The sequence below is a fragment of the Capricornis sumatraensis genome, chromosome 2 (assembly GCF_032405125.1).
Source record: "Capricornis sumatraensis isolate serow.1 chromosome 2, serow.2, whole genome shotgun sequence".
NCBI classification, from domain to species: domain Eukaryota; kingdom Metazoa; phylum Chordata; class Mammalia; order Artiodactyla; family Bovidae; genus Capricornis; species Capricornis sumatraensis.
The window spans coordinates 25,717,990-25,742,117 of NC_091070.1; the positions used below are offsets into that span (position 1 = coordinate 25,717,990).

Below are 24,128 nucleotides of genomic sequence, written 5' to 3' on the forward strand. Positions count from 1 at the left end.
ATCCGGTGCTGCAGTGAGGAGGTGGTTCTCGCCCGTGTTGTGTGTGTGTGTGTGTGTGTGTGTGAGTGAGAGAGCGAGTGAGTGAGTGAGTGAGTGAGTGAGTGAGTGTGTGTGGGGGGGGACTCGGCTTGTTGTTGTCGGTGACTTCCCCCTCCCCTCCACCCCTCCCCCTTCCCCGCCGCCGCTGCAGTGGCCGCTCCCTGGGCCGTAGGAAATGAGCGATAACGATGACATCGAGGTGGAGAGCGACGTGAGTCCTGGGGCTTCTTCCTTCCCTTGCGGGTTGTCAGGCTGGGACAGCGGTCGGGGTTCTCAGCAGGGCGACGGCGGCAGGGGGCCGGGCAGCCGCCGCCTCCTTCCCCTTCCCCCGCTGGGCCGGGACCCGTCGCGCTCCCGGCTCGCTCGCTCCGGGCTCTTGGCCGGAGCGGCCTTTTGGGACTGGAGGTGGGGAGGAGACACGCGGCCTCTGGGACCCCAACCTCCCCCAGTGGAGGAAGGTGCTGCGGCCTCCCGTTCCCATCCTATCCCGTTCAGGATCCGGGGGACAGGGACGGGGTGCGCCGGGGATCCCATTGTCTGGATCATGGGGAAGGGGGACTGCGCTTAGGACCATGCCCCGTCCGCGCGCGACCCCGTGCTCCCGTGACCCGCGGATCCTGGGGAATGAAGGAGGGCGGAGAGGGATTGGGAGTGCCCACATGCCATGAGCTGGGTGCGAGGAGAGGAGACAGTGCTCTGGATCCCCTTCTGTCCCGGGTCGGATCCCGGAAGGTGGGGCGGCGCTCGAGACCCCCCTGCCCCGCTACCCGATCCCGCTAGGGGGGATGGGGGCGTAGGATGGGGAAGGGGGGGTAGGGCTGACTCCCCACCCGCCGCTTCCTCTGACGCCGGCATTTTCTTTCTTATTATTGAATGTGAAGTGTAAAAATAACTTCTATATTTTCTATTTTTTTTTCTCTCTTATTCCAGGAAGAGCAACCGAGGTTTCAATCTGCGGTACGTCTCCTACTCTCCATTTCATTTTCATTTCCGTTCAATTCTAGTCCTTTTTGGGGTCGGAGAGAAAAAGAGATTGTTCTGTTACTTGTAATGTTGTAGTAAACTCACCTGTTAACCGCTAAGGTGAGGTGGGGCCTTGCTCTGGGGTTCTAGGTGGTGGTGGGGGCGGAGGGTGGTTTGCGAATCTCATAATTCTGGAGTCTCAGGTGATAAGTTTCCGTGAATGTAGGTGAGTGAGAGAAGTTGTATGCAAGGAAGTGAATCCTTCCGTAGTTTTCAGATGGGGGCTCTAGTTGTCACTATATAAGTGGGAAATGAGAAGTGCATCATGCTGAAGTAAGCTGTAGTATTACTTCAGGGAAAAGTGGTCAGATTTACTTAGGAAGAAGTAGGTTCTAAACCATGGCTGTGTGAAGTTGAAGCCACATGCAGTAATCACCTTTAACCAAAAGTCATGTGACTGCTGTAGACCTATGGAATCTCTCACAATCTGGTGTTACTCTAATGCAGACATTGGGGATGTAGAGGAGCCAAAGGTTGAATCTGAACGTGTCACATTCAGCAGCTTATTGTGGTCTGACTATATTTTAGTTGAAGGAGCAGTATAAAGGCAATAAAAGAATGTTGAAGAAAAGCGGCATTGCAGAGAGAGGTTTGCTAAGAGGTGATGGTTGAGACTGTACAGTGTTGTTAGTAATTTCTCAAAGTTTTGTTATAAATCTTCTCAGTAGATGATTCTGTGGATTTAAGATAGACACTAATCTCATGTCCTTGAGACAGTACTATGGGTGTTCCATGAAGAGAAGGAAAAAAGAATAGATACAAGATAAATCATAATCAGGGAGGAAGAGAAATAAGTAAATCATGCTAACAGTTGACAGATGGGAGCAGTAGGGAGTGGATAGAATGGAGCCCCAAAATTGAGATGCTTCCAGAGGATCCAGGCAGTGAGATAGTCAGGAATGCAGTGGAGAGCAGAGGTGAGAACCGCAGCGCTAAAGAACACATGCGTCTTCTGAAAAGGCAGCCACTGTAGTCCAATGGGTTGTTATGTGAGAATCAGGCGAAGTGTTGTCTTATCTTCCTATTTTGGAAGAAAGATTAAAAATCCAGACTTTTATGTTATTTTTCTGATTTTTAAAATGATGTTTGAGACAATCAAGTTGTTTAGGGGCTTGTTAGAATTTCAAGGATGCCACTTAGAGACCTCTGGTCTAAGAATTTATCACAGAGTGAAAGCAAGCCCTCTTGTACCTGCTCAATTCTGAGGTTGTCAAAGCAGTTAGGTATTGAGAAAAAGTGTACTTGTTGAGAGCTGGTATTTCTGTAAAAATCCAACAATGCAGTTGTTCCAAATAGTAAAAAAGAATTTATTTTTCCTTGGAGTATTTGAAGACAATACTTTGAATATTTGCAGTATTGTTAGATACTTAATATCTCTTACATACATTTGAAAATTAAATTCCTTTTATTCAGTTACTATTATCCTTAATAATATAAACATGGAATTTCATGTTTGAAATCTGGTCTGTTTTCCTCCAAGTCTCCAGTTATAAAATCTGCCCTAGGGCTTGATCAGAATTGGAGAATAGGGGTTGTTTAGGCTTCCTTTGAAGGATTATTATTTAAATTGAAATTATATCAGCTTTCCACTGTGAGAAAATTTTTCTTTATGGAATTTTGGCGTATAGTTCCTGAGAGCTTTCTGCTTTTCAAAATATCCATGCACGTGGTTGTTGATGTAAATTGTTTTACTAAATTATTAAAATGTTTCCACTCTCCTAGAGTGCTAATCTCATTGTTTTGTCTAGATATTTTAAGTTTGATGTTAAGGTAATTAGGTTTTTCCCTTTTGATTTTGGAGGGTGGGCAGAGGGAGTGGGTTTGACCCTTTGTTTTTAATTTGACACATCTACTTGCTGAGATGTTTAAATGTTATCTGTTGTAAGATAATCACACTGGTATAGAGAGAAGAAGCAGTAGGCAAATTTTATAGCATATCAAGCAATTATTGTGAATACATAGGGTTAAAAGGATTTTATTTTTTTCCAGGTGTGACTATATCTGTCTATCTCCTGACATTTAATATAGATAAATATATATTTTTTTAACTTGGGGGGAAACTGTTAAGCTTTGCCTTAGTTCGGAAAAGGATATGGACTGTGAACAACCAAATATTTAGGACTACAGAAGAACTTTTAAGAAGTTATTTTGAAAAGGTCCTGTGGGTCCTAATACAGAAGGAGAAATTCATTCATGTTTTATAATGTAACTATAATAGCTACGGCTTTACTGCATAAGAAGTGTTGGATATTCAGCAAGAACAGAGGCTCGAAGTAACAGAAAGTGAAACTGACTTGACGAGTATTTTTTATTGTTGCCTCAGTGCAAACGGAAAACAGGTTCTCTAGTGACCAATAAGATTTGTTAAAGGAAGTAATCCCAAACAATAATTTTTATTAGTAAATTCACTGTATCTCAGAATGTCACTGATATTGTCTTTTTATTATTCTTTGGAAGAAAAAATTTGCATTTCAGAGTTTTCTGGGGCAGGTATATTTCATGCAGGGTAATACTTGTTTTATTTCTGTTTGGGATTTTTTCTTTCTTTTTTTTTTTTTTTGAAGGAATGAAAGTATATGAGAAACATAGGGCTAGGGTTAGTGTGTTAGAAACCCACGGTCTTTTTCAGCTTATTTTTCATGACAGCTGCACGTGTTTCAGTTACAGCATATCTATCTGGAGGGTGGTTAGAAACAGATTTGTGAAGTTCTGTTTCTGGAACTTTCTGGTATGAAATATTTTTAACCTCTCAGAGCTCTTTGTTTTTTTAGGAATTGCAATGTATTCAGAGGGGAATGAGCTTGGCTGGTCACCTTTGAGATCGAAATATAGTCAGGAAATTAGTGTGTTTTACCCTGAATTAGTTGCATGGCGAAAGTGCCACATGATACATGTACTTTGTGTCAGCTTAGAGTGTTCACAGTGATCTGGATGCCAAGTTTGGTTCCTAAAAATACTTATGGAAGGGTGATCTTATATATAAGTCGTTTTCCAAGATGCCAGTAATAGTAACATTGTTGGTCAAGGAAAATGGCTGTAGAATGATGGCATATTTATATGATATGTTTCCCAAGTTTTTTAAGGCACCAAGTGATTTTTTTGAGTAGCCTAGAAAACACACATATTTATTGGATATTAAAAACGTATATCAGGCAGTTGGCTTCAAGCTGGAAAGGTGTTGGGAAGTTGCCATTTATATCTCCTATTAAGGACCTTAGTGAGTTTCTCATCCAAGCTGCCTATAGTTTCATGTTGCAGTTTTCATGTTGATTAAAGTGAATTAAGTTGCTTAGAAGTTTTATTTATCCTATCTACTTCCCATCAGAGATAGTAAATCTTTTCTGATGAGAATTTTGAGCCTATGTATTTCCAGCATTAGTGTTAATAAGAATACCTTATTAAGTAATCATAAGCAACACTATCTTCCTTCTAAAATATAACTTTTAAATTTCTTGAAGGCAGTAAATGTTTACAGAGCAACTCTTAATCCCATATATGGTGGGAGTTTTCTATATTGATTCGAGAAGATTCCCCTTACAGACAGAATTAGGTGTCAGGTAATCTGCAAGAGATGGCATTGCTCTGGAGAACCTTAGGCATCCTTGCATAATGGAACATTCATTTCCCCATGCGATTTGCCTCCGTAGAACTTGTGGGAAATAATGCTGCTGTCTGATGTAACACCTCAAAGGAAGATGTAGTCTCTGTGCCGTTAGTTGGAAGGAAATAATTTTTTAAAATCCCTCAGTTTTGAACAGCTTTCCTTAGCTTGAATAACCTGCTGCCAGCTTAGCAACTTCTTGGCTAAGGAAATAATGTTTGCCTTCAACATTTAACAACACTTAAGATAACACGTGCTTGTTAGTGTCAGAGATGGACAAATTGTAGGTGAAGACTTGTGTTCTGGCTGCCAGTATGGAAAGTTTGGGGGAAATAATACTGAGAGGCTGAAGAAAAACCTTGGCAGAGATGTCAAAGCTGGAATCGATTTGGTGTTGGAGTTCCTGTTGAGCATCTGTGGGCCACGCTTCAGTATCACACGGCCCTTTAGTGTTGCTGTTAGCCTGGGATGCCCCGAAGGAGGGCTTGTCTGGCAGAAACTGCAAATCCAGCTTGCTTAAAGAGTGACAGCATCCAGCCCGCTCCTGTAGGATGTATAGGGGAGGTATTTGGGGGCCTGCTGTACAGCCCAGAATGCCTCTTTTGTCTTCTAGAACTTGTCTGGTAGCACCTGTTTTCATTATCAAACGTCTTCCTCAGTATAGATAAGAGAAAACTGACTCATCTGAGTTGAGCTTTATTTGTTCAAGACACACAATTGTTTGGCCCTTTCCCACCCACCCCCTTTTTTTTTCTTAATTAGTTTTGCATTTGTGGAAGGATCTCAGGTGCCTTATACGGGGAATCTTTACCCAGTTTTTCATTCTCAGTTCTGAAATCTTGGCCCTTTCAAAAAGGGTTGTCAGCAGGTGAAGATAGTTAATAAAGCAATGATAAGCCTGGCAATTGGCCCTCCATTTGGATGAATTGCGGGGGAGGGGAATTCATCCTGCTAGACATTTGGAAATTGTTTCCCAAACAGAATTCTCAGTCTTGTATAAAGGTTTTTCATACGGTCTTTCAAGCCACTAGAGGTATTATTTAATCAGAGTTGCCTGAAATTAGGCATGTTAGTTCTGCATGTTTTTAACTTGCTCTTTCAAATGAGGCTTGAGAAGAAGAAAAAATACATCATTGACATTGTCTCAGAGAGCTTTAAAATGGCCTCTGGTTAAGTGGAGCAGCTTGGGGATGGACATGGCAGCAGGGATTGGTCTAAGATTCCACTCTTCTGCTGGTTAAATGGGGCCTGGAACCACCGCAGAAATTCCATCCACTGCTTTGAGAACAGCGGTCCCCAGGCCAGGCTTTCTACCAGGCAGTGGACTGCTGCCTTTCCTTGTTGAGCCAACTTCTCAAAGTTGGCTGGCTCCCCAGATGAGAAGCCAAGATTTCTGCTGATGGTCCACAGCCAAGTTCACTTACAGTCCTCTAACCGAAAGACTTGTCCATTTGAGTCCTTTCAGGGCTCAGTGAATGGGAAGGGGGTAATGCATTGTGGGGATGATTTTGGTGTTAGATTATACTTAGCTCCACCCTTCTAGTGCAGGCCTGAGTGAAACCAAGTCCAACTTGATTCTAGCCATTTGAGATTTGCAGGGCTCTCCCAGAAAGAAAACAGACAATTAGAATTTTATGTGTATCAACAAGAAGGATTATGGGTAACTGGTGTCACTGCTTCTGTGCACAGCTCTTAAGCTGGGAGGAGGGCCAGGAATCAGGGTGATTTAGTAGACAGGAGTATCTTGGGCTGCTGCTGGATACCAAAGCTGGACAATTAATTTGCATGTAAATAAACCATCTTAGGGAGTGTGTAGCAAACACAGGGGAGACAGACAGATGCCAAATGCCATCTCTTAGCCCTCTGAAGTTTTTGGTCTAAGAACCAGCCCAACTTAACTACCTTATCAATAGATGACTAGAGGGAATGGTAAGTTAGATAAAGGACTAGGTACTTAAATATGTTTAATTCCTTCAAGCTATTCATACAGCTGACAGAAGGTACCTGCAATTTTCTTGCTCTAATGCTATGTGATACCTTCTAGCCTCAGGTGATCTGGTCATTCCCTCAGTCTCCCCGTAAATTCCACATTATCGCTGAAGTTCAGCAGACACTCATTTTTACAGAGAATCCAGACGTAAAATTAGGAGAGCTTTAGCTGTGTTCCAGGCATCTGCCCTAAAAACAAGCGCTATGCCATGGAGAACCGTGGCTGTGATGGGAACCGTGTGTCCTGTTCAACAGAGCTGTAGGTGAGGTGTTGTGCTTGAGAGACCAGGAAGTGACTAAAATTACCGCAGCTGCTCCCAGCCTCTTTTTCCTCTGTCATGACTCAGACTTTTAGGATTAGATACTAGGATTTCAAGTCCTTTCATTCCCGTAAGTCTTTTCTTTATAGACTTTTATCTGAGCATCTTGTCTAGTACAAAGATTCATTTGAGGCTTTCTTGTGCTAAGCCAATTTGCTCACTCCTGTTGCTTCATTTTTAAAATTGCGGGTTCTGTGTCTGGGTAGGTTAAAGCTACCTGAACTTCCTATGTCCAGACTTCCTCTTTAGGTTAGCTCAGTGCAGCCTCATGTATTGGGGGTAAATTCTCAGAGTACAGTATTTCCACTAATTCCCGAAGTGTGGATGTGACATTCCTGCTTTGGGTTAAGCCAGCATTTGCACTCCATTGGAGGGACTGCCCCTATAATGGGGATCTGCCGAAGCTCCCTGCAGTGTTCACCCGCACTGTCTTCCGTCTGAACCTAGTGTGTTTTGCCATCCCTGATTTGTTGGCTGTCTTTGCCCCTCTCAGCTGATTGTTCTTTGTGATTCTAAGCAGGACAGGATAAGGACTTTGGTCTGTGGGTATTTAGCTACTGCCAAATAAGCATGACATGCCACAGGTGCCTGAAGAAATTTATTCAGAGTATGTGAGTGTCAGAAGGTTTGCTGTCTAAGAACTACCTTTCTGGCAGCCTGTGAAGGGAAGGCCTTGGCAGAATAGCACTTGGATGCACTTAAAAAAAAAAAAGGAGCTCAGAATGCAGTTGGCGTCTATATCAGCTTTGTCATGGTGATCTCAGATTCATGCTTCTGGGTTTTCCAGAAGTTTTAGTTTCTCATATATGATTTGGCAATCAGGTCTTAAAACTAGTACCCTTTAGCAAGGTGGAGACCAGAGCAGACTCACGGTGATGTTTTCGCATGAAAGAAGTGCTGTACCAGTGACCTGACTCCTTTCCTGGGTCCCCACCAAGGGGAATCTCTTACAGTGGGGGTGATCACCTCTTATGAAGGGGCCCACTGCAGCTTTTCCCTGGCCACCTCCTAGCCATGGGACTGGCAGCTGTTGTGTCACATAAGTAAGTTGTGGGAGAAAACTGATGTTCCAGGAGAGTCACACTTTGTCCCCGTGAATAACTTTTATTTTACTTATGCATGAGCTGGATGCATCGAGCTCCTTTGGATGTTCCTGTCGCAAGCCTTGCTCACCCCTTTCTCCCCCTTTAGCAGAGCCTAATTCTGGAGACTCCTAACTGCCCACCTCGACAAATCCTTCCCAGTCCAGTCACCTGGGACTGCGCTGACAACACATACTTCCAGGCTGTACCCGCTCAGCTGTGCCCGGCAGGAGGAGTGCCACTGCTAATGTGATGTTTTTCCCATTCTTCCAGGCTGACAAACGGGCTCATCACAATGCACTGGAACGGAAACGCAGGGACCACATCAAAGACAGCTTTCACAGTTTGCGGGACTCGGTCCCCTCACTCCAAGGAGAGAAGGTGAGTTTATTGAGAAAGCTGAGGAGCCACCACTAGCTTAGAACGTGCTGTGGGGCTTAGCAGGGTGCTCAAGTTTCCAGAAAGAAATGGAGTCTGGGATATTTGGGTGACATGGTTTCCTTCATCTTTGATTCTTCGGGGAGTCATCACACACCTTACTTATTCTCTAGTTCATCCTTAACAAACGATGTCAGATGTAATGGAGCTGCTTGTTAAGACATCAGTAGGAGCTATCTTTTAAAATTAATATTACATATAATAAATTACTCATTCAAGAAATCATTATAACAAACATACAGTAGTTTGGGATAATGCTAAGGATTTCTGAGGTCAATGATTCTGTGGACCTCCATGGAAATTCTTTTCGTATGGTTCAAACTGGTACTCATTTTAAATGAAACCTCCCAGGAATGTATGTAAACCCATCTGGACATCAGTGATCTCCCAGTCTAAGAGTAGTTATTATTCCAAAGGCATATATAGAGAGAGCATTTTAAATGTGAACTTGAGTGAAGAGACATGTTCACACAAAATGAAAGAGAAAAATAACCACTATTCTTCCCTCATCCCCCTACCCCATTGGTGGCCTTCCAGAAACTGTTTTCCCTAGAGAGGTAGGCACCAACTGTTTTTACGTTTGAAAAACAAAGTCCAAAGCTTTGACTAAAAAGCCTATAGGTTAGGGTCAGTCCTTGAAATTTGGAGAAGATATGTGTTTGCACAGTTAGTTCCATCCTTGACACACAATATAACTGGCTGCTCTCTGCAGCTGTTCAGTGGTGTAAGTGGCAAATTTGGAAGAGGACCTGTTTTTTTATTTGTTTGTCTGTTTGGTTGTTTTGTTGGTTCAATAATGCAGTGTTTCAAGAAGCAACCATGTTAAGAAAAACCACTGCTCTCAGGTGTGCTTTGGGCTGTCTAGATTTAGCTCTGAGGTAGGAGTTTTGGGTTTGTTTGGTTATCCAGAATTAAACCTGGGCCAGTGAAACTGGATGCCATGATGGTTTCATTTTATTTATACTGCCACTCTGGTAAGCCATGTGCTGTATACCTAATCTAAGGTGTGACTGTGTGGTTGAAGCATGAGGTGGGTCTGACCTTTATGAAAAACATAAAACAGGCCATGTAAATACCTAGTATTGCAAAACCAGAATTTGCCATGGGTTAGGCCTACTTAGTGTGGACTTGACTTAATGGCCTTGGTACAAGGTGCTTACCTGGAATAACAGCATTCCTGGGTACAACACTGTCAGAGCACCACAGGAAATCTTTATGATGGGGAGAGAGGCTCACCCTTTTAGTCAGAGTGCACACATGCAAAGGATTATCTCTTGTGCTTACCTGAGCTGTTGACGTGGGTGTGTATTCATGTGCCATGATACCAATTAAAATGGCCTTGGTGAAGTAAACGGCCAAGAGCTACCTTTTTCCAAGTCTCACATCTAACAAAGAGTGGTGCCGCTACAGTATATCCCAAGAGATGGCCTGTAGACCATCTCCCTCAGAATCACTACTGAGTCTGTCTTTCTGGAGGTAGTCCTGGAGATCTTTATTTATAACTAGCAGTCAGATGATTCTTAAGTTTGAGAGCACTTTGGGAGAGGTCAGTTCTTAAGAGCTCAACTCTACCTTTTTCTTACGTAGTCTTTTTTACATTATTGTAACATTCTTCCTTAGGTCCTTAAAAATCACATTACCATAATCCTGTTGTCTCATTTCTTCAAGGAAGTTGACAGTTTGAATTTGGTAACCTTACAAACCTTACAGATAGTCGTCATTCATTGTAACCCATTCATTTACTCACTGACTCCATTCGCAAATACTGGGGATCTGCTGGATGCTAGGCATTGTCTTAGATACTAGGAATACAGCAGTGAACAAAGCAGCTCTTAGTCTGGTGAGGAAAAGATTGAAAACGAACTAATAATTAAATATATATATGTATTATGTCAGATAAGTGCTATAGAGAAAATTAAACAAGGAAAGCAGGGTTGCGGGTTTCATTGGGGCAGACCAAAAAAACACACACTGGCAAGACCATAGACTTCAACCATGTATCTGTCTGGTGAAGAGCATTCCACGCCAGGGGAGGCAAGTGGAGTAGCCCAGGGGCGGGAGCCTGGGAGCATCCCTGGGCCTCTTCAAGGAGACAGAGGCCGGGGTGGCCAGAATGGAGTGAGTGAAGGGATAGTGGCAGGAGATGAAGTCAGAGAAGTAGCAGGAATAGGGGAGAGGAGTGGTCAGGGGCCAGGTTTCTTTGAGCAGATGAACGGAGCACCAGTGGCAGTTTACCAGGTTCCTTACCAATTTCGGGATGCTTCTGTGGGTTCTAGTCCAAATGTTCGTGTTGAGCATGAATAAAGGAAGTGGCTATTACCTCTGGTTGAACCCCAGCCCTTTCCCACTAAGTTTCACAATCTATTATTTTGCTTGTCTGCTGACACTGTTCACAGGTGCTGTGCTGAGTCTCACAGAATACTCTGGTCCCTCAGACTTCCGAGTTTTCACTAAATGTTGCAATTTTTTTTTTAAAGTGGTATTCAAACCAAAGGAAATTGGCTAATTCTTGATTGGGATTGCAGCAGTCAAGGTTCTGACATTATGTAAATAATCCTGAAATGATAATTTTGCCCTGCGAGTTGTGGGGGTGCTTAGATCAGCTTTTTGGGAGGGAGGGCCCCTAGTCTCCTTTGGTTTGTGCATCTCTATGTTCCAGGTGACTTCTCTCTTAGAATTGGGACTATTTGGCCTACGTGTTCTAAGCCTTTTGTCTTTTAAAGGGAAACTAATACTGATTGAATTGGATCCTAACCAAGAATGGGGGATACTTTATGCTAAAAAACACCCCTCCCTCCAAAAAAACAGCTTTAAATGTGAGACCCAAACCCTATCCTTTGTTTCCTATATTTTACTATAAGATGTTCACCTTTTGCTTAAATAAAATGTCAGTAGTAACTAATATTTGTATTGCAATATAAGATGAAGTCTGCACAGTAGTTCTCTGAGGTGAGTATTACACACTGTCATAATTGGACAATTACTACTGCTAGCTCTTGCCATTGTTATGTATGAGAGATGAGGGAGCAGGCTACCACACCCTGGGGATAAACAACTTTAGAACATTTTAAAGAAATTTCCTTAAATTCTTATACCTTGTCTTCATATTGGGAGTTTCCCCTGGATAGAGCCAATATCTTGGCAGTGTGTCATACTAGGGTTAGTACAAATGTTCTCCCCTGAATTAGAATATGTAGGCAACACTGAAGTGCAGAGTTAAGCGTCACTGAAGTTTATAAATTTGTCTGGGTCTGTATTGCTGCTCTGAGGAATAGATGATTATAGTTGGCAGTCTAGTTGGGTTTTGCCATAGATTGAATTGTTTGCAAGTGGCCTCTTGAGCTCCTGTTGCTTGAGTCTTGTTTCCCATAGTTTTTCAGCTGGACTTGGAGCCCACAGGAAAAATAGAATGGAATTAGAACTATAAGCCAGTCAAGGAAAGTGAGTGTAAGTAAAGTCGCTCAGTCGTGTCCGACTCTTTGCGACCCCATGGACTGTAGCCTACCAGGCTCCTCCGTCCATGGGATTCTCTAGGCCAGAGTACTGGAGTGGGTTGCCATTCCCTTCTCCAGGGGATCTTCCTGACCCAGGAATCAAACCTAGGTCTCCCGGATTGCGATTGCTGGCAGACGCCTTACCGTCTGAGCCGCCAGGATTAATGAAACAAGGGCAAAAACAACTGTGACCCCATTTTGCAAAGGAAGACACTACTGTTCTTGAACAGGATTATTCTTTGTTTTAAGGGTCCTTAGTTGGGTCCTAGGGAGTGTTGCCCAATGGCTTGCTGGCTCTGAGCTCACCCTGTTGTGTGTGTTTGGGGTGGGGTGGGGTGGTGGGGAATGGTATACCTGGTGGTGAGTGTGTCAGTTTGCCTTTCATGGGGCCCTAACTCTGCCCCCACCCCCAATAAGTTAGCTCCAGCCCCTGCACCAGAGAAATTGCTTCCAATCACAGTGTCTGCTTGGCATGGTTGACTTTAGTGATACAAGGTTCTGTTTCAGCATTGCCATGTGTAGCTAAACGGTGGTTTATAGTAATTTCTCATCTTCTAAGTCTCTTCCTAAATGCCTGTTGATGATACTTCATTACTGTCTTAGGCATTGGTGCTCTGGATTTCTCCTTTTTGGATACAGCTATATTAAAAAGAGATTATAACCTAAGATGAAAATAAAGGAAAACAGTGTTTCTTCTACTCAACAATTGAGCGTTCTTCTAGGCAGTGAGTCAGAGTCCCTTCTATTTGGGTGAGACTGTGAAGACACTGCCTCTGCCAGCTCCTGTCACAGACTCCAGCTCGTGGTAGGTCCCCAGGATGGAGCTGAGGAGTGAGCGCCAGAGGAAACTGAGCTTGCTCAGCCCTGTGACAGCACAGCCAGCGTGGTTGTGCTCATGTGTTTAAATATGAGCATCGTAGAGGTTTAATACATGGTGTCTGCTCTTGAGCATCTAGCTCTCTTGTTAGGGGAGAGAATTATACGTAACACCGATAACAACATGATGAACATCAAGTAAGAGGTCAGAACACAGAGCTGATTTGTTTCATCTTCATTAAAGCCCAGTGTCCTTAACAGGTAAATGTTGAAATCAAATAGTTCCCTTATACCAGGAAACAACAGTTCCTACAGCTGAATATCCCTGTTAAACTCACTTAGCCCTGTGGCCCAGGCACTTATCCCAGGTGTAACTGTACATGTGTTTGTGTAGTTACTTAATGGCTGTCTACCCATCTCCCATATTTCACCGTAGTAAGTACTGAAGGCAGAGAGAATATCTTTGGTCGTATTTCTTCCCTTGGAGCCGGGCACACAGTAGGAAGCAGAGTGAGTGTTATTGGGAGGGGCTCACTCTGGTGGACACCCTTTGAGGCAGGCAGTTCATTTGGCAGCACTATTTCTACATCATATCTGGGCTGCTGAAAGGATTGTCTTTTAAGTGAAACGTAAACCACAGCCCTACCCATTTCACCTCATTACCCATCAGTTAGTATCTGACCAGACTCCAACTTGGGCATTTCTTCTTAAAATTTCTACATCTTAAGTTGTTGTCCACAGTTGCCCAGATTTCCCTTAAGCTCTGGGCTCAGTAACTGTAAATGTACAGTTTGTATCTGACTTCTTCATACTTCTGCACTGTGAAAGCCTCCAAGGGTTTCTCAGTGCCCATCGAGGTAAGGACTGGTATTCATGTTCTCTAAATAAGGTTCCCAGCTTGCCCTCCTGCTTTTTCTGCTGCTTCCCTTGCTGTGGAGCAGTGCACGCCCTCCTCTGTGCAGGAATGTCATCCTCAGGTTTATCTGAATTCTTTCCTTCCGCCAAGGTCCCAACTCCAGCCTCACCACCCGGATGACACTGGGGTTTCACAAGGAGGAGACCCACTTCAAGGACTCCCAGCTCCCTGCGTTTCCTGCTTTTGTGCCTTCCTGCATTTCTGCCTGCCAGTCAGTCTCCACCTACCCGTTGTCACGGCCCACATCAAATGCCTCAGCACCTTGAGAACCCTGGATATCACGGTCCCTGACACCCCAGTGGACCTTCACAGGGCCTCTCCTCTGTCTTCCTTTTTTTTGTGTGTAACAATCTTATCACCTAACTGAAGGGTGCACTCCCTGAGGGCAGGAACTTTGTCCATCCTTCTGGAAGTCTGTGCTACACAGTGCTAGAGGGCTCACTACGTACTGTAGAGCCATGAAACTCAGCAACTTGAAAGGATAGGAATTGCTTACTAGGCCTTCCCTTTAGCATGTTTTTTCTTTTTTCCCCTCTAATAAAGTTGCAAAAAACTGTGGGAAAATGGGAAGAAAAGGAACAGCCCTTCCATTCCTATAATAAAACTACAACCTTTGCTTTATTCTAAGATTCTAAGATAAGTGGTGTCCAGTGAAAGTTCAATGTAAGCCACAAATACATTTGAAATATAATTTAGTTTAAATACAACTAAATTTTCTAGTTGACATAGTAAAAAAACAAAAATAGTAGATAAAATTAATTTTAATAGTATGCTTTATTTATGCTTCCTGGGTGGCTCAAACATTAAAGAATCTGTCTGCAGTGCAGGAGACCCAGGTTCAGTCCCTGGGTTGGGAAGATCCCCTGGAGAAGGGAATGGCGACCCACTCCAGTATTCTGGCCTGGAAACCAATACCACCAGTTTGATAGACAGAGGAGCCTGGTGGGCTACAGTCACAAAGAGTCAGATAGGACTGAGCAAGTATTACAACACAAAAATAAGTATGACTTCCATATGTAATCAATATGTTAAGAATTACTAATGGGATTTTATATTATTTTCTTGCACTGTTTTATAATCTAGTATGTTTTATACTTACAGCACTTCTCAGTACAGACTAGTCACATTTCAGTACTCATTAGCCACACATGGCTAGTGGCTATTGTACCAGACGATGCAGTTCAGAGATACACTCTCCCATCCCATACCCCATTTTAATATGACCGAAGTTGGACATCTCCAAGTGGATGTCGCACAAAGGTGGCTGCTCTTCCCTCTCTCCCTAAAGCTGCTGTTATTAAATCCATGTGTCTGCTGATGGAGTCTCAGAAGCAGAAGTAAAGAGGTCTGCTCCTGGCCTTTTCGTATGCATGCTTCACATGGGTAAAGGCCATAGTTTGTTGCTTTCACATAACATGTCCTTTCCCCAAGTGACAGAATGTTCATATATAGACATCAGGCATGTTTCTTTGGACTATTTTGGTTTCCTCCAGTTTTTTAACTCAACAAATAATGTAGTGATGCACATCCTGGTGCATGTGGCTATTTCCATAAAATAGATTCCTGCAAGTTGGGTTGTTGGGTCTAGTGGTAAAAACACCTGATTTTTTGCTGTATTGCCAAAACGCTTTCCAGGAGGGTAGTTTTCATATGTTTTTTCTTTTCATTTTCAAGTAAATTCTAAAGATTAGTCTTTTGGTATTGTTTTGAGAGTACCGATTTTGCCATCACTGGGTTTTTTTTTTTTGAAGGGGGTGACTAATTTAGTAAGCCAAAGATAGTAATTAATTTTGTGTTTTGTCTGTTGCCTGTGAGAGTAAGTCTTTTTCCACATGTTTATTTACTAGTTGTATTTCCTCTTTGGAGGAGCCCTGTGATCCTGTCCCACGTGATCAAAGTTGGATGGGACAGTGTCACACCTTCATTTCAAACTACCAAGGGCCCAAGATAAAAGAATATAGAGTGAAACGTGACTTGTGTTGACCCTTAAACAGATGTCTGGCTCCCAGCTTTAACTAGGTCCTTTATGGAGTGTGATACCTTTGCCTCCTCTAGTAATCAAGAACATGGTCCCTTGGGCTAGGCACAGGAGACCTTGGCGGGGCCACACAGCTGTGCTGGTTCTGACCCCACAGCCTTCTAGCCTCCCTTGTTGGCACTGATGGTGGTTCCATTTTGGAATGAACTAGTTTACTGCAGACCCAAATTTATTGCCTATTTAATTTTTGTTTCCAGAAAATGGCTTAATCAGTTGAAAATATATATCAGCTTTGCCCTAGCCCTCCCTTTCTTTACCATATGTAAAAGTTTGTGCAGGTTTCAGAAAATAATGGTTTTATTTTCTTTAAAATAACTAGTGTAAAATAAAACATGTCAGTTGATAAGTCAGCCAGTGGTTTTTCATTCCTCAGGATATGGGGTTTTGGTTCTTAGGAGAACAGGGCAACTGTCGCATCAGCCCGGTAGGATCTGATTTTGACAGGAGGAAAAAAATGATAAATTCAGCAAAAATGACTGTTTCTTAGATCAGCATTAGGACCCTAGGGAACAGCAATGACGTTTCTGTTGTTAACAATCTAGTACGTCTTCTCTTCCTCACCTTTCCCCACCTGCTTTCTAAAACAACTTGGACTGATACACAAACACACACAAACACAAAGATGTACAGCTCCAGGAATGTATGGGACTCTTGCCCTGTATGAAAAATTTTGAGAGCCACTTCCTTAACTGGGATTTAATAACCATGGATGTCATTTTAAACATCATTGTTAAGTACTTCAAGAATCATTTGGGACCTTTAAAAGGTACAGATTAGAATCAAACTCTTGGGTTTGGAGCCTCTGGTGAAATACGTAGTTGATTCTTGCCACAGCACACAAGGTGAGTGTACTCTGTTCCCAAACAGAGTTCTGTTCACGTGGGCGCCTTTGGAGGCTGGGGTGGCCTTTTTCTCCATCTCCTCGCTGCTCGGGGCACAGATGCAAACAGGCAAGCAGCTGCAGACGAGCAGGAGGAGGCAGGAACCGCTGGGCCCCTGAGCCACGCTGGGCTGTCTCCACTATCCATTTTAGTTTTCTCCTCTTAGGTGATAAAGCCAGAGCAGTGTGGGGAGCCCGCATCTCCTCTTAGCCGTGGCCCGAGTTCACCCAGTTCTCTTCAAGCTAGCTTGCATGTTCTGGCTTTCCCTCTATATTTGCTGCCTCTCTGCTAAGAGACTTTTTGGGTTTCACTTGCCTCTCAAAGAAAAAGAAAAATAATCTTCCTTCTATGCTGCTATTATTATACACTACTTTTTTTTTTCCCATTTCTTACTTTTTCAACCTCATTGTAAAAACCGGTCTTCATCTTTGCTTCAGCTTCAAGTCACTTTTGCACCCATTGACCTATGTGAGGATGATTTGCCTAAACTCACTTCTTTAAGGAAACCACCCTCACCAGGCTCTTCACTGATGTCCTTATAGACAAATTGGGCAATTCTTTTGTAGTCCTTGTTTTCCTGCTCTGACTCTCCAAATTTCATTGATCTTCTTCCTTAGTTCCACAGCCTCCTCTCTGGTCCCAAAATAAGGGTGTCCTAGAGGCCTGGGTTCAAATCTTGACTATATTACCTACTGGTTATTTAACATCAGACAAGTTACAACTCTGTGCCTCAGTTTCCTTGTGTACAAAATAGGGGAACTAACACATCAGAACTAATGCAACAAAGGTCCATCTAGGCAAGGCTGTGGTTTTTCCAGTGGTCATGTATGGATGTGAGGGTTGGACTATGAAGAAAGCTGAGCGCTGAAGAATTGATGCTTTTGAACTGTGGTGTTGGAGAAGACTCTTGAGAGTCCCTCGGACTGCAAGGAGATCCAACCAGTCCATCCTAAAGGAGATCAGTCCTGAATATTCGTTGAAAAGACTGATGTTGAAGCTGAAGCTCCAGTACTTTGTCCACCTAATGCGAAGAACTGACTCATTTGAAAAGACCCTAATGCTGGGAAAGATTGAAGGCAGGAAGAAAAGGGGACGACAGAGGATGAGATGGCTGGATGGCATCACCGACTCAATGAACATGAGTTTGAGTCAACTCTGGGAGTTGGTGATGGACAGGGAGGCCTGGCGTGCTGCAGTCCATGGCATCGCAAAAAGTTGGGCACGACTGAGCAACTGAACTGAACACATCAGAAGGTTGTGTGAGGGTGCCTGACATTGTGTAAGTCCTCAGATGCTGCCATTGTCCTCATCATTGATACTGCTGTGTGCAGCCATGGCTCTGGAACACCATCTGGCAAGGGTGTCCAGTGTCCTTTCACGTGGCTCCCAGAGGGAAAGAGAAGCCTCAGTTGCTGTGCATTAACTCACTCAGCTATCCAGAAGGCCCAGTGCTGCTTCAGTCCCACAGCCACAGACCCTCCTGTGCTGGCATTGCCCAGACCATTGGAGGGTTCTGTTTCTGCTAGGAAAAGCAGATAAGAATTAGTGCCTTCTAATTGTAAAAACTAGCAGGAAAGATTATTTATTCAGATCCTTCCTGGATACCCAAAGGCAACAGTCGATCTATGGACATGTTGATCCTACCAAGTATTATCTGCTCAGGGACACTCACAGGAAGACTGCCGACTCAGCAACTGGGCACTGTTTAGAAAACAGAAACCGAAAGCCCAGGGCCACTCCATAGTCCAGGCCATGAGGCCCAGGATTCTTGCAGGCTTCATGTTTACTGTTCATAGTATAAATTCATAAAGGCAAGGTCCTGCCCACACCTTCCCCCTGTGGCCGGTCACATGATCTTGTATGGTTTGTTAAACTAGGGGGTTGGTTTGTAGAGGGGGGGTTTTCAATGAGTCTGTCCTGTTCTACCTTCAACCTTTTGCTTTTTCTTCCCTGTGGACTTCATGCACTTGTAAATTTGGGAGAATTCTGTCATTTGTACTTCAAATTTTTTCTTGTGGGATTTTACTTCTTGTTGAGAACACTGGAGAAGGCAAAATAAAGTTAACTGAACCATGCTTTTGAACTTGCTAAGGGGGGGGTCAGGGACAACCTGAAGTGGCCTGGGTACTTCTGCTTAGCAAGGGGTGGGTATGGAAGAAGGGCGGTGCTTGTTAGCATTCTAGAGGGTGCTGGGTTAATTCCAATCTCTCCTTCAATGGAGGCCTCTTGATCCTAATACATTCCGTTTTCTGAGCAGCTATGAATTGTATTTTCATCCAGAAAATGCCCTGAAGTAGAAAGACTTCCGTCTCTCGTGGCATCTTTCTCTTTGGTTTTTTGCGCTATGCTCACAGCTCACGTTTCACTTCATGATTTCATGTATGAACACCTCGTGATTTCATGTATGAACGTGTGAAGAAGAAAGTGGTAGCACTCAGGCCGCTACTCAGTGTGGTCATTTGTTAAAAATTATCACTAAGCATTTGCAAGTGCTCTCCTGTTCAGAGATTTTGCTTTTTTCCCTTGTGCTAGATAACGAATGCAGAGTTAAATGAGGTTAATGTTGCATTCTGGGAGCAACAGTTAGTCGGGGAAACAACAGCAAATTTAAAGAGAGGCTGTGATATAAATATGCATGGCAATTAGATCAGTGATGGAATGCATAGAATTTGGAAGGCTCAGTGGGGTCAGAGAGTTTCTTGTCAGATAAGAAATAACCCTGCGAGAAAGACTGTGTCTGCGGTCCCAGAGCACCTTAGGGACAGGACTCTGGAAGCACCTATCTGCTGGATTCCTAAGCTCTTCTCCCCACCCTGCCATCCTGCCACCTATCCGACTATACATGTTCTTAATCCCCTCTCTAGCATCCAGAGAGGCAGGGTATTTTAATTAGTCCCTTCTAAATATGTGCCCTTTCCCTGGCCCCCGTTTTATCACCCAGTAATTAACCCTAATAAGTCTCCTTTGGCAGAAATGGGAAACAGCCTCTGAAGTGGCCTTGTAATGAGAGTCGCATGCCCTGCCCCCCACCCCCCACTGGTAGGTGCCTTCACTTTCTCTCCATCAGCTGACTTACTCAACTGAAGATGGAGACCTGGTCCTGTCTCCACCCTCATGCCCTTGTCTACGCTGTTCTCCTTGCCCAGAGCAACCCTTTTTCACAAATTCTGCCTCAGTCTAACCCACCCTGACCCACTGGTTCAGATGGGAGCCTTTGTGTGCAGAGCCAAGGCTAATTCCTGGCACACACAAGGTGACCACCCCGGCCAAAAGCCGTCCTTCCCGTGGCCTTTGTAATCTGTACCACTCAAGTTACGCTGGTTGGTACTGCCCTGTGATTTGTCTGTATATAGATATGTTTATCTCCTCAACTAGATAGTAAGTAAGCATCTGGGCAAAGAGGCCATGACTAATACATTTTGTTTCCCTACAGTGTCTGCTCTGTGCCCGACACATAATTCACACCAGATAAAAATGGTTGAATATGAACAGTTTCCTTTTGAGGAAATTGCCTTAAGGATGCCATAAGAGGAAAGCCTGGAGACTAGTACTTGTGAGAACTGGTGAATAAACCTAGGTCTTCCAAACCTTTCTGATACTTGGCCATGCTGGAGTCTATGAGTTGCGATTGTCAGGGTTTACTACAAGTGGGTATAGTTTTGCTCGCCCAAGTGTGGCTGTTTTCTTTGCCATTTCAGAAGCTTTGCTCCTGCTCAGGAGTCTCAGTGGCATGACTGCCAGACTTCAGCCACTAGACTAGCTTGTCTTGGGCTTCAGTTCTCTGGGCCTTGTACCATTTTGCCAGTTCAGTCAGTTGACTGCTTGGTCATGAGTAACTCAGGCCATGTTTGCAACCCTGCAGGGAATCTCCCAGACAAGTTTGACCTCCAGGATCCAAGTAACCTGACATCCATTTTATTAGCTCATTAACTTGTTCCTCTACAGGGCAGTCCCTAGGCTACCCTCAGCCGTGGTAAAGGTGTGGTTGCTTCCTGAAGTGGCCCAATCTCATGCCCTTCCTGTGTTGACACCAAGCTCTGACAGCTTTCACAAACGTCTCTTTAGCCAGAGAGGTTGAAATAGTGACTCGGTCACATGGCTTAGTTGGAACTAGTTAACAACGATCTGAGTACTTGTCTGAAGTCTCAGACCTTGATGAAAACCTTTGTACCCGTCCCCATCCTGAGCCAGCTCCAGCTGAGATCTTGATTTTGTCTTTCTGGACCAGCTGCCTATAGCTAGGCCCAGCAGAGAGTGAGTGACCTTAGCTCTCAGTTAAGTAGTAGTTTAATTTTTTCAGAACAGCCTGGCCGAAGACGTGAAAGCAACCTAAAGAACCAAAGGGGCTGGCTGGGAAACAAGTTCAGGGTTGAGACAGAGCTGAGTTTGAATCCAGACTCTACACCCTTTAGCTGGTGATTTTGAATAAACCAGTAAACTTCTCTGAGACTCGGGTTCCTAGTGGAACCACCTTTCTTAGAGTGCCAGTGAGGTAAGCTGTGGAAAGCAGCTGGTGCCTTAACCGGCATAAAGAAGATTCTCGACAGCACTTAGCGCTTCGTGCCCTTCCCCTCCTACTTCTGTCCCCTCACATGGCCTTTGCTGAAAGGAATGGTTTCCTTGCTGCATGGACTAGGTCTTTATTTTGTCCCCTCTGCTTTTTCTCATATTGCAACAGGCATCCCGGGCCCAAATCCTAGACAAAGCCACAGAGTATATCCAGTATATGCGAAGGAAAAACCACACACACCAGCAAGATATTGATGACCTCAAGCGGCAGAATGCTCTCCTGGAGCAGCAAGGTGAGCAGTGGAGCTCGTGGGGCAGCTGGCCCTGCTGTGCACCAGCCAGGTCAGGGCCTCACGCCGGGGCCTGCAGAGTCAGAACCAGTGACGGAGCCATGCTCCTGAGCAGCTGCAGCCCTGCTGCTTGGGCCTGTAGTCGAGTGTAGCCATCCTGAGGAAGGACCTGAGCCCTTGGTGAGGGAACAGTGGAGTCTAAGGCTTAGCCATCTGGATTCTTTTTTCTGACCTGCTCGCTCTCCCCTTCTTGGGGCTCAAGTGTTTCACTGGTAGTAGAGATCGCAGCTGGCCTCAGGTGCCTCAAAAGAGCTGTGAGGTCTTTGGATTGGAGTGTGCTGTGTAAGCGCCAGAGACTCCAGGTGTTCAGGGACAGTGAGCGCTCCCCATGTCAACGGTAGTCCACTCAGGGCAGCCCATGGGCCAGGCCCATGCTGTTCTCCAATGCTCACACCCGCCTTTTCCTACAACCACAGGGGAAAGCGAGAGCTGATCAAGTTCTTTGTTCCTGGGGAATTCACTTCTCTTCCTCCCTCATGGAAGATGCAAGTAAAAGGAAATGCAAGTAACCATCTGGGTTAGAACATCTCAAATAAAATAAACTAAACCAAAATAAATGGGTTGACCTTCCAGGCTCAAGACGAGCTGAACCGAGGGATGGGCAGTGGGAGGCGGCAGCGGGTTGGTTACTGGGCCAAGCAGCCTGCATGTAGGGGCTCCGTGTTGGAAAACCCAGGTACTCTGTATATAGGTGACTTGCTTCCAAGTGTCCAGCTTGTCTTTCCAAGTGGATCTTGTACATGAGAGCTAAGCCAAAACTTTTCTTTGGCTGGTACATCTTCTGTCATCCTTCCCTGCTAATGTGTGACCCTCACACCCTTGTGGAGCCAGGCATTGCTGGGCCAGCTGCACTGTTACTGCACTGCTGGGTCCCGCAGCGAGCTCGTGTTCCTCTCTCTGTACTGGGCTTCCACGGCAGGATGGTGACCTCACACGCCTTCTCTTCAGGGTTGGGTGGCCTTGCAGAGTGGCTGGCCGTATCCACTGAGCACTCGTGTCTGGCTGGGAAAGGCGAAGGGAAGTGGGAGTGTGCAGGTGGGCCAGCCAGTGGAAGGGAGTTACTTAAGAGCCACCCTGAGCCTCAGGGGCCAGCATGCCCTTCGGAAGAACAGGCTGGACCCCAACCCAAGACTCAGTTCCTCCCCTAGTCTCCAGAAGGCTGTAACCCGCTCGCTTGGTTGCCTTTCAGTCCGTGCACTGGAGAAGGCGAGGTCGAGTGCCCAACTGCACACCAACTACCCCTCCTCAGACAGCAGCCTCTACACCAACGCCAAGGGCAGCACCATCTCTGCCTTCGATGGGGGCTCGGACTCCAGCTCGGAGTCAGAGCCCGAAGAGCCCCAAAGCAGGAAGAAGCTCCGGATGGAGGCCAGCTAAGCTCCACGGGGCAGGCCAGCAATAAAAACTGTCTGTCTCCTCCGTCGTCTTATCCTCCTTTCAGTTCATCTTTAGAACTCTCAGAACCATTTAAGAGACTCTTTGTTTTTTTTTTTTCCTCTTTCTCATTTTTTTTTTAAATTTTATTTTTACGTAGAAGCTCTTGGACAACAGCTCTCGTTCTCCTTCCCCGTTTCCACTTTTTTTTTTTTAACGTTTCCCTTCAGGGATTCCCTGTCCCCACCAGGAATTTTTAAACCAAAACACCCCAACTTGGCAGCTTTCTCTGTGGAGGACAGACGGCCGGCCAGACCTCTGAGCACATGGTGTCCTGACCACCCACCAGCTCCTCCAGCCCCTCCAGGCATGTGCCCGGGGGACTCCTGCCCCACCCAGGCCTCTCCTTCTGGGCCATCCTCACCTCTGTTTGATAGACTTTGTGAATCTGTGGACTGCTCTACTTTCAGAAGATGACCAGTTTGGAGTAATCAGAATTATTCCCCCTTCTTTTTAAGGATTTTTTTCCCCCTAAAAGGCTATTTATCGCTCCTATTGAAAGACCAGATCCTTGGAGAAGTTTGTGGTATAAAAGGAAGTGGGGACAGATTTGCAGCACAGAGTCTCGGCCTGCTTCACTCCTGCTTCTCTCAGCTAGCTTTAGGGAGGCCGTGTGACGCTTGTGTGGCGTGAGGGGACGGCAGCAGTGGAACAGGAGCTGCCAGGGGGTGGCAGAGGGTGGGTGGGCCAAGGAGGGAGGATCGGGTTGGGTAGAGGTTTTGTATTGAGGGCCAGTGATGATGTTTTGATATTTATTTCCTGCTACTGAAATTTGAACCCAAGTGAATTGTCCCTATTTCTGATGATGTCGGTATGGCAAAGCGACAGATTCATAAAGTAATGATCAAATCTTCCTTTCTTTCCGTGTGTATTTCTAAGAAATAGAGCCAACTGATTTTGTATGTAAATACCAAGAGCAGTTCACCTCGTACTAAACCCGCACCCCAGTGCGGACCCCTCCCCACCCTCGCCCGCCCCTCCCCTTCCGACTGTCCTGGAACCTGTCCCCATTATGTGATCCAGCCCTGGTTCTGGCTGCGGTCAGCAGATCCCAGTGAAGGGTTTTGTGTGTTTCGGCCTCATTTCTCTGTCTTTTTCCTACTCTGTTCCCGGCATTTGCTGATTTCTAGTGTATACTCTGTAGTCTCAGTCCGTGTTTGATTCCATTCCATGGAAATAAAAAGTATGTTGTACATAC

The 24,128-nt window shown here is 44.9% G+C and overlaps 1 protein-coding gene across 4 annotated transcripts; it reads left to right on the top strand.

Moving 5' to 3' along the window:
- The first annotated feature begins 23 nt into the window (after window positions 1–23).
- MAX (MYC associated factor X) lies at window positions 24–24,128 on the top strand. Of its 4 annotated transcripts, none has more exons than XM_068964101.1 (5): window positions 24–250; window positions 970–996; window positions 8,328–8,435; window positions 21,316–21,439; window positions 22,686–24,128. In XM_068964101.1, the coding sequence occupies exons 1-5, from the start codon at window positions 215–217 to the stop codon at window positions 22,871–22,873; spliced, it is 483 nt and encodes a 160-aa protein (XP_068820202.1). In that variant the 5' UTR covers window positions 24–214; the 3' UTR covers window positions 22,874–24,128. The 4 variants fall into 4 exon arrangements, with proteins under 4 accessions (XP_068820202.1, XP_068820203.1, XP_068820204.1 ...); XM_068964102.1 differs by having other exon boundaries at window positions 8,328–8,434; window positions 21,309–21,439; XM_068964103.1 differs by lacking the exon at window positions 970–996.